The 9,585-nt window shown below is 30.1% G+C and overlaps 1 protein-coding gene across 1 annotated transcript; it reads left to right on the plus strand.

Annotated features, from left to right (window-relative positions):
• The first annotated feature begins 792 nt into the window (after positions 1-792).
• On the plus strand, positions 793-3,805 carry LOC110654305 (agamous-like MADS-box protein MADS9). Its single transcript, XM_058138629.1, has 8 exons — positions 793-932; positions 1,021-1,251; positions 1,341-1,410; positions 2,038-2,099; positions 2,170-2,269; positions 2,442-2,471; positions 2,684-2,728; positions 3,410-3,805. Exons 2-8 carry the CDS (start codon positions 1,064-1,066, stop codon positions 3,551-3,553), a joined length of 639 nt encoding a protein of 212 aa, XP_057994612.1. The 5' UTR covers positions 793-932; positions 1,021-1,063; the 3' UTR covers positions 3,554-3,805.
• The last annotated feature ends 5,780 nt before the right edge of the window (positions 3,806-9,585 follow it).

Here is a 9,585-nt window from a genome sequence, read left to right on the forward strand (position 1 = left end):
CCTCTATCTGCTAGGTAGGATTGGTTAATGAACTCCTGAAAAGGGACAATTTCATTAATGTTACACGCCTCTAAATTAAGATACGTGTATAAAATTTACCTTTTATTCAAAAAAATTCAAAAAACAATTAGTTAATAAAAATAACAATGACAAAATACATACTCAAATTATAAGTTTTTGAAAAAAAAAGATTAAATTTATATTTTTTTTTCCTGGAAGACATATTATATAAGCCCTTACATTGTAATGGCAAGACATGTACCCAAGTTGAATTCATTGTAGTATCTAGTATATGTAAGATTATACAGTGTACAAAAGGAAGAATTGAATCCATAGAGACTCCTATGGGGTAGCTTAATGTTTATGAAGGCACCAATTGTAGGCTCAACCCTTAGGCACTAGGCACTCTGTTTGATGAGTTTGACAGTTTTGACTCTGAAAATCATATTATTTCCTTAGAAAAAGGGTCACATAAAAGAAAATTTAAAAATATTTGGGTGCCCTTTTAAACTATTCTTGCACAATTTACTGAGAAGAAAAACCCTAAGAATTTTGATTTGATGGTTAGGGTCCGATTATTTATACCAAATTTAGTTCCCATGATTTGAAACCCTAGACAAGTGTTCATTTCGACATGCACAATTCATTTTACGTATCAAACACAACCTTGTGATCTCTCGCCCTAATGTCTTGTCCAAACATTTCTAAATTAATAAAACCCTAAACCTAAACTAGTATCTTCAATTAGCATCACTCCCATTACCACACAGGGAGAGAGAAAAGACCAGTGGTTAAGAAGGTGAAACAAAAACTACTAAAGCCAAATCGAAATATCAGATAAAAAGCAGTTGCCTTGCTTTTGTCCGTAGCCCACAAATAAACCTTTCCCTTCTGTGCCACTAAGAAAGATTCATATCTTCAAACCCATAATAGTAAGCTTCTCTATTGCTTTCTACTCTCTTTATAACATCTTTAACTCCTCATCTCTCCTTCACATGTGTCCCCATTTTTTTTTGAAAGCAAGAAGAAGACGAAGAAAGAGTTTGTGCTTTGGTGGACAGAGATGGGGAGAGGCAAGATTGAGATCAGAAGGATTGAGAACCCGAGCAACAGGCAAGTGACCTACTCAAAGAGGAGAAATGGGATCATGAAAAAAGCTAAGGAGATCACAGTTTTATGTGATGCTCAGGTTTCCCTGGTTATCTTTGCTAGTTCGGGGAAGATGCATGAGTACTGTAGCCCTTCTACTACGTATGATATAGTTCCCATCTTTTTTTCTCTTTCTTGTTTGTTTCTGAGTTTTAATCGGTTTCTGATAGTTATGAATCTTTCTTTTGAAGGTTGATTGATATGCTGGACAAGTATCACAAGCAATCTGGCAAAAGCCGGCTGTGGGATGCAAAACATGAGGTTCGTTTCCATTCTGTTTCTGTCTCTCTCTCCATCTGATAATGGTTTGATCTAACCCTTTTGTCCATCGTTTTTCTTGTAAAGCATCTGGAGTCCCAATGGAAAATGACGTGGGTTTCTTTTTGCTAAAAATATGATAGGAGACACAGTCTATGAATTCTATGAAGAGATCTACAAATGGGATCTCTCTCCTTCCTTCTCTCTATCTTCTTCTGTGATTGTCTGTGTGTGTGTGCATATATATTTTATTGTCTTTGATTATTGTAAAAGAAAACTAAAAATGGTATGAACTGCAGCATCTGTATATGAATAGATCTGGTAAAAGTATGTTTTCTACGCTTCCCTTTCCTTGCAAATTTTGAAAGAACATTTTACATCAGAAGCAAATGAAAATTATATCCATTTCTCTCTGTCTGTCCACAACTTCAAGATGAGGCCTCACCTAGGGTTTCTTAAACTTCTTGTTTATGGATCAGAAGCGCATTAATTAACCATCATGCAATGCATGCTATGATGAGAACAGATCTGCTCATTGGTTATCTTTCTTTTCATGGATTTTTTTTATTTTATTTTTCATATTCTTCTGAAGATAAATTTGACATTTTCAGGGTTTTGTTAATGTAACAGGACCTTAGCAATGAGATTGATAGAATCAAGAAAGAGAATGACAACATGCAGATTGAGCTCAGGTTAATTCCTCTCTCTCTCTCTCTCTCTCTCTCTCTCTCTCATGTTTAAGCATGTTGAAGCATCTTTCAGGCACCTGAAAGGGGAGGATATCACTTCTTTGCATCACGAAGAGCTGGGAGTCATAGAGGAAGCCCTTGAAAAAGGCCTTGCCACTATTCGTGACAAACAGGCTAGTATAGAACTCTAATTTTCTTTGCTTCATGGTTTTATATATATACGTATATATGCATAGAACTTTTAGACAAGTTCTGATCTTTCTGAATTTTTAGACAAGTTCTAATCTTTCTTTCTTTCTTCGTCTTCTCCTTTTTTTTTTTTTTTTTTTTTTTTGCTGGTGACAGATGGAATACTACAATATGAAGAAGAAAAATGTAAGTGTTTGTGTATTTACATCAAACCATAAAATTGATCGGATCACTTTTTCAAGTGAAAGGATATATATATATATATATATATATATATATAGTCATCAGCTTTGTGATCTCTAGTTATTTTTATTATTTTAAGACTAAAAGTTGCAGATGTTGTGAGAGACTTAATTTGCTATCTGCCTCAGTCTTACTGTTTTTCCAATTACATTCAGGAAAAGATTTTGGAAGATATGAACAAGCGCCTGAGCTTCATTTTGGTAACCTCATCTTCTTCATTTCATACCTTACTTGTAAATAAATTATTTTGCTAATTATTGTTTGGATTATAATTATAAATACTTAATAGCATCCATACATGTGTTGATATCAATTTGTTTCAAAAAATTATAACACGAAACCGATATATACAATGGTTTCATGGTAATAGTCGATTATTGTGGGTCTCTCTGGTATGTATATCGATTTCACTAAATAAAAATTCATTTCTTTAGTCTGAGATGGGCCTAATTTGATAAAAGACTCATATTAATTAATTAATTAGACCCAATAAATAATCAAGAAAGTGCAATAAATCACTAAGTGAAAAGATATGAAAATTACAATAACAATTTAAAAGAAGAGGAAAAGTGTTGTTAAGTTCACCATATATGCATGCAGTGCCTTATGGTAAATTTTTGTTTAGATCCGATTTATAATAGACACAACATTGAGATTTAGAATCAACGTGTATTTATATTTAGGACCCATAATAAACGAGATTTAAGTCAATTTTTCCCTTATCTCTTATTGGATTTAAGCATTCTTCCAGCCTAATTAATTACTAGTGTCTTCTAATCTCTCTCTCTTTGTCACACCATTGTCATTATGTCTTGATCTAATTATCTTTAGTCATCCATTACCTTGCCTCTTTATTTTTTTTTTTTTCACAACATTCACAGCAACAACAAGAGATGGCTATCGAAGAGAATATGAGGGAGATGGAAAATCCTTATCATCAACAGAGGGTGAGGGACTACAATTCCCAGATGCCCTTTGCCTTGAGGGTGCAACCAATTCAGCCAAATTTGCAGGAGAGGATGTAACACATGTATCTGTGTATATATGTCATGTTATGTATCCAAAATCCTCCAGCTCAATATTGGTTTCTTAAAGCTCTTTCAGAATTCCAGTAGGGTATAGATGAGATGTGATCTCATGCTTTTAAAGCACCCACTACAGTTTACTAGAACTAAATCTTGTATTAACTCTTGTGTGAACTTGACCTGGAACGCAACCACTGCATATTTATACTTTGTGTTTTATCAATTTCATATTTACTATGTGTTTTATCAGAATTGTTATTATTATATAGAGAGTTACCGAAAATATAGATTAACAAAAAGGAAAATAGAGTTGAAGAACAAGGAGAAAATGATTATTGATAGCTAAAAAAAAAGTTTAATAATATTTTACTTTTTCTATTTCCATAAACAGAAAAAGATGCTTTTGATTCTCCTCTTCTCAATGTCTCACATGCACAAAAAGGACATTTGGCTTTTTTCTCCCGAAAATGGAAAGATTCATCTATACACTATGTATAGAGCTTTGCAAATTTTATTTTGGATATATATATATTTATATGTGGCACTTTGCTTAGAAGTGTTCATTTTTCAATTCATTGAACTATAATAAGTTATCAAGAGTATATCATAATCTATTACCCGTCAAGGACATCTCTCATTGAAACTCTCTCTTTTTTGCTTCGTTCTCTAGAGAGCCAGTCTAGTTCGTTTGTGTTCTAGAGGCTATCCTCTGTCCCTCCGGGCAAGAGATGGCTTCCCATCTTATGTCTGGCGTGGGTTTATCCCTCTCCCTTTTAGGTGGGGTATGTGCAATGATTTTGAGTGTTTTTATGTTGTTGTTGCAGGGTCATGCTAAATAGCGAGAGATCGAGGTATTATTCTGCGTAGTTGACGCCATGACAAAGGAAGAAGGATCGTGGCTATCATTTGAAGGCGTGGCATGAGGGTAGAGCGTGAGTGGGTCGCCAACGATCTAGAGTCAATCGTTGCCCTTTGTTCATTGTTGGTATGGTGGTTGCACCTCTGGATCTCTTTGGCCTCTGTTTGCTTCTGGCCCATGGCCTTAGTTCTACTATAAGATGTAGCCTTCTTTGCCTGCGACTCTTTAGTGGTCTAAAGAAGTTCTTTGAGCCATGCATGCCTTTTTTTTGGGGCCAGATGTGCGTTTTGCTTGAAGCGGCGGAGAGGGAATCATCTGTTGGATCCTTTTTTTTAGTTGAAAATGGGGTCTTCTTTAGTGTTTTTGCTGGTTTTGGGGCATTGAGCCTTGTTTTTAGTGGACTTTAATTTACAAGTTAGAGTTAGAACTTGTTGTAGTTGGGCCATGAGCCTTGTTTTGTTTTGCGCTTCCATGTTCATCGTTTTTAGCTTGATTAGTCCGAGTCAAGTTTTTTTTTTTTTTTTTGTCAGAAGGTGTTGATTTATAAATGTTAAAGCGGCAGTGAACCAAAACAAACATTTCTTGCGCCACCCTATTACAAGAAAAATGAGAATCATGAAGAAACTTGGTGGCTAGAGCATGTGTAGCTAAATTACTGGTTCTCTTAGCAAGGGAGAAAGAGATACAAATGAAAGACAAGGATTACCGTCTAACATCATGAATAACTTACTGGATATCTTGAGAAAACACTAAATTGTTAACAGCATTGATAACCAATAAGAGTCTCCCTCAAGGACAACAGAGTGAAAACCTCTATTAACAACCAGAAGAGCCACATCTCTCCATGCTAAGCTTTCTAAAATCAGGGGTCAGCAATAAAGTTGTATTTGTTGCAAGCCCAATCTAAAATTTGCTCCTTTGAATTTCGGACAACAACTGTTGTGGCACCTCCATTCCTGCTAGAATAACTTTTATATCATTTGAATCCATATCATAGGGTGTGACGAAATTTTTACGCTGGTTGTCACATACCGCAACCCTCCTCCTTTATCCGGGCTTGGGACCGGCTAAGCGCAAACTACTTAAGCGGAGTTTCCTGCTAGAATAACTGCAGCATTAAAATTCAATTTGAGGATATTTGCAGGAGGAGGGAGCCACGTCGTTGGAATCATGAGAAGAGTAGAAGATGGAAGACTAGTAGACTGATGAGCTAGATTAAACTCCTCAAAATAATGAATTGCCATGGCTATAACTTATTGGGGAGCCTGCTGAGATTGCTTAAAAACAAGAGCATTTCTGCTCTTCCAAAGATGCTAGAGAATAAAAACCACCAACTGCTTAAACATAAATCCCTCAGAGTGATTCTCAAGCGGAGCTATCATCTAAGTCCAACAATTCCTTATCCAAGCTATTGATACAAGTGGATCTAAGATGCAAAGGAGATTCAATCAAAACAGCTGTAGCTCTAGGGCAAGAGAAGAACAAATGCCTTAGTGTTTCAACTTCTTTATAAAATATACACTCTGGGTTAAAATGGCTTATTCGATGATGCAACACTTCATTAGAGGGCACTTTCCCTTTTAATAGTGTCCACAAGAAAATTGATAGTTTACATGGTAAGGATATTTTCCAAATACTCTTCCAAAAATAATTTGAGGAGGACAGAGAGCTACGACTAGGCACATCTCTTAAGGATGGAGTGGCAGATTTTTGGATGTCTCTAGCTATATAATAGCTAGACTTTATAGAATACTTGCCTCTTTTATCAAAGTTCCATACAAGCTTGTCCTCTTAGCGAAACATACCCAGAGAGATTGCTAAAATGTTATTAACCTCCTCGTCTTCAAAATTCTCATAAAGGATTCTAGAGTTCCAGGAATGATAGTGCTCGTCAATAAGCTATCTAACCCAAACAATTTGAGGATTATGGTTCATTTTAACTCTAGGCCTTGAAGGAAAAGATAACGGGATCCAATTATCTTCCTTGCATAAGATCGAATCCCCCTTGCCTACTTGCCATCTTGTACCCTTAAGAAGGATCTGTCTACCCCAAAGGATGCTTTGCCATCCCCAAGATGGCCTACTACTTGAGCGAAGAATTAGAATTTGTCAAAATTCTCCACCCTTGTTTAGCAAGAAGGGTCATATTACAGCACTCGAAATCTCTAAAACCCAACCCTCCTTTGGCTTTAGGCTCACAAAGCTTGGACCATGCTATCCAATGAATTTTCCTCTCATTTCTATGCTTATCCTACCAAAAATTAGATATCAAGGAATTAATAGCCCTGCAAAGAGAAGAAGGAAGTCTAAAAGCGGACATAGCATGAATTGGAATAACAGTCATAGCATTAATTGGAATAGCAGTTGTAACTGCTTTAAAAAGCACTTCCTTCCCTTCCTTGGACAAAATTTGTTCTTTCCAACCTGCAATGTTTTTATGTTATGCAGTAAATAATTTTAATGTTATATGTATATATATATATATATTAAAATTTTTAAAATAACATTTATTATTTTTATTATTTTTTTTTATTATTTAATTAATTTTAAAATTTATATAAATTTAAAATTCTTAATTTTATTTGTATTCAAATTCTACTTAATTAAAGTAATTAATAATTGAAAATATTTATTTATAATTATAAAATTAATTATTTTATATAATATAAAAAGGAAAATATTGGGATTTCTAAAAACGCATTTTATTAGTTTTATTTTTTATAAAAATACCAAAAATATATTTATAGCAACAAAGAATTTGTTATTAGTCATTTGACTTCTTCACTAATACATTTAGCGACACAAATTTAGTCATTAATACTTTATCTATGCAAAATTGTCTTTTAGTGATACAAAGTCTATTGCTAATACTTTCAGAACAAGGCCATCTAGTATCATCGCTAATAATATTTAGTGACGGAATACCCATCACTAAATCCTTAAAATTTCAATTTCTAATATTACAAGAATTAACATAAATTAAATCTTTAATATTGTTTTAATAATAATTATAGTTAGTGATAATACATTAGAATTATTTCAGTAGTAACTAAAATGCACATATTATAAATATAATTTATTATAAATATTCTTGCATCTTTATTAACTTTTTTTTTCTACAAACACTACCTTTTAAAAAAAGTAAAGGATTTTATTATGTTAATTTATTTTAGTAATATTTCTTAAGCATCTTATATATATATATATATAATTGACATAATATTATTTCATTATAAATACTATTATTATTATCATCAAAATATTACATATTCATGTATTGTTAATATTATTTTTAAATATTGAGAAATAAGGTCTATAAACCTTTTCATAATATTTATTTAGAGTTAGTACCATATTAAATATTTAAATAGAAAATTTTAAACATTATAATATAATATAAATGAACTTTATTATATTAAAAAAGAAATTTTTACAAATTTTTTATTATTTATATTTTTAAATAAAAAAATTCAAAACGCAACATATTGAAAATTTGTTATTAAAATCAATATATTACAACAACATTACTTTATATAAAAAATAATACAATAATAAGTATAAAATAATTAAATACGAATATTTATAATGAATATAAACATACATTGCATATTAAAAAAAAACTAGTTACATGAAAATATATAACATTATATTTAATAAATCTTAATAAGTAGACTTATTATAAAAACTGTTGTAATATATAAATAGATTAATATAATAATTTAAAGATATATTCTTAGTAATTTTAAGATAATAATTAATACATATATATTTTTAATATTTTGACACATGGAAGTTCAAAGCTCACATGAATACAAATTTATTAAATATTAACGGTCATTATTGGAGTATGACTAGGTTGGCTTGGACTTTTTTTTTTTTTTTTTTTTTTAATTAGGTGTAAAGGATGGACCTATAGCCTTCCTATAGCAAGAATCCTTTTATCATTCACCAAGTATGCCAAGTCAATTATTATTAACATTTAGCTTTGAAACTATAAATAATTAATAATATTACGTGACAAAAAAAAAACCAAATGCAGCCATTATAAACTCAGTTTTATCTAAAAATGCGTTTAATAATTATTAAATTAAATAATTTTAAAAAAATAATTATTAAATTAAATATTTTTATACATATTATATACACTTTAATTAATTATATATATATATATATATTTTTTTTTTAATATAAATATTTAATAAAAGTGATTAAACTCATTGACAAATAAAATTAGGTTCATATTAAACACATCCAAATATATATTAGCTGGCTATAATTAAATCTAAAATGAAGTTGGAAAAAAATTAAAAAAAAATATGACAATTATTTAAATTAAATTATAGAATTAAATTAAATCATTTTTATTTTAAATAATAACAATAATTATAATAATTAAATAACAATTAATATTATAACAAAAATAATTATTCATTAATTAATTATATAAATTATAATATGTATTAATTTTAAATATAATTTAAATAATTTAAAAAAATATTAATATAATAACATGTAAAAGAAAAGGTAATATTTTTATTTTAAAAGTAATGATTAATACTGTCTCCTTCAATTTTTTTTTTGTTTTGTTACATTTTAATTTTATACAATAATTAAGAATATAATTAAATAATTTTATTTTTATAAAATTATATTAATAATTAATTACATTATCATTTATTTCATATAAAATATATATAAATATTTATTGTATTTAATAGAAGTAAAAAGATAAAATTAAAAAAAAGTTTATACTCTTTATTTTTTTTAAATAAAATAAATAAATTTAAATAAAAATTTAAATATAATAAATAAAAATAAACAAAAATAATAATTAATAATTTTTTTAATAATTATCACCTCTTATAGTTTAGATTTATCTACATAAATTGAAGTCACTATAACATCCTCAAACCGACCAATTTCTTCACTAATGAAGTATTGACATTGTCAACCAGGACAATTTTGTAATATTGGAAGTCAATAGATTTAATTAAAGATGAAGAATAAATAATGACAATTAATGTGATTCGCTCCTTTAATTATCATTTAATCAAATAAAATATGCTCCTTGAGTATTATTATAATAATAATTAAATTCTAGGGCACTCAATTTAATGTCAATTATAATGATTTCACAATGACCAAAACACCCTCATCCGCGACACGTGTCAAA

Source organism: Hevea brasiliensis, chromosome 16, assembly GCF_030052815.1.
Source record: "Hevea brasiliensis isolate MT/VB/25A 57/8 chromosome 16, ASM3005281v1, whole genome shotgun sequence".
Lineage (NCBI taxonomy): Eukaryota > Viridiplantae > Streptophyta > Magnoliopsida > Malpighiales > Euphorbiaceae > Hevea > Hevea brasiliensis.

Bases quoted from the DNA above. Each gene is read 5' to 3' on its own strand.
- LOC110654305 (XM_058138629.1), top strand. From the start codon at position 1,064: ATGGGGAGAGGCAAGATTGAGATCAGAAGGATTGAGAACCCGAGCAAC. The intron at 1,252-1,340 runs GTATGATATAGT...TTTCTTTTGAAG, and splicing joins TACTGTAGCCCTTCTACTAC to GTTGATTGATATGCTGGACA. The intron at 1,411-2,037 runs GTTCGTTTCCAT...TTAATGTAACAG, and splicing joins TGTGGGATGCAAAACATGAG to GACCTTAGCAATGAGATTGA.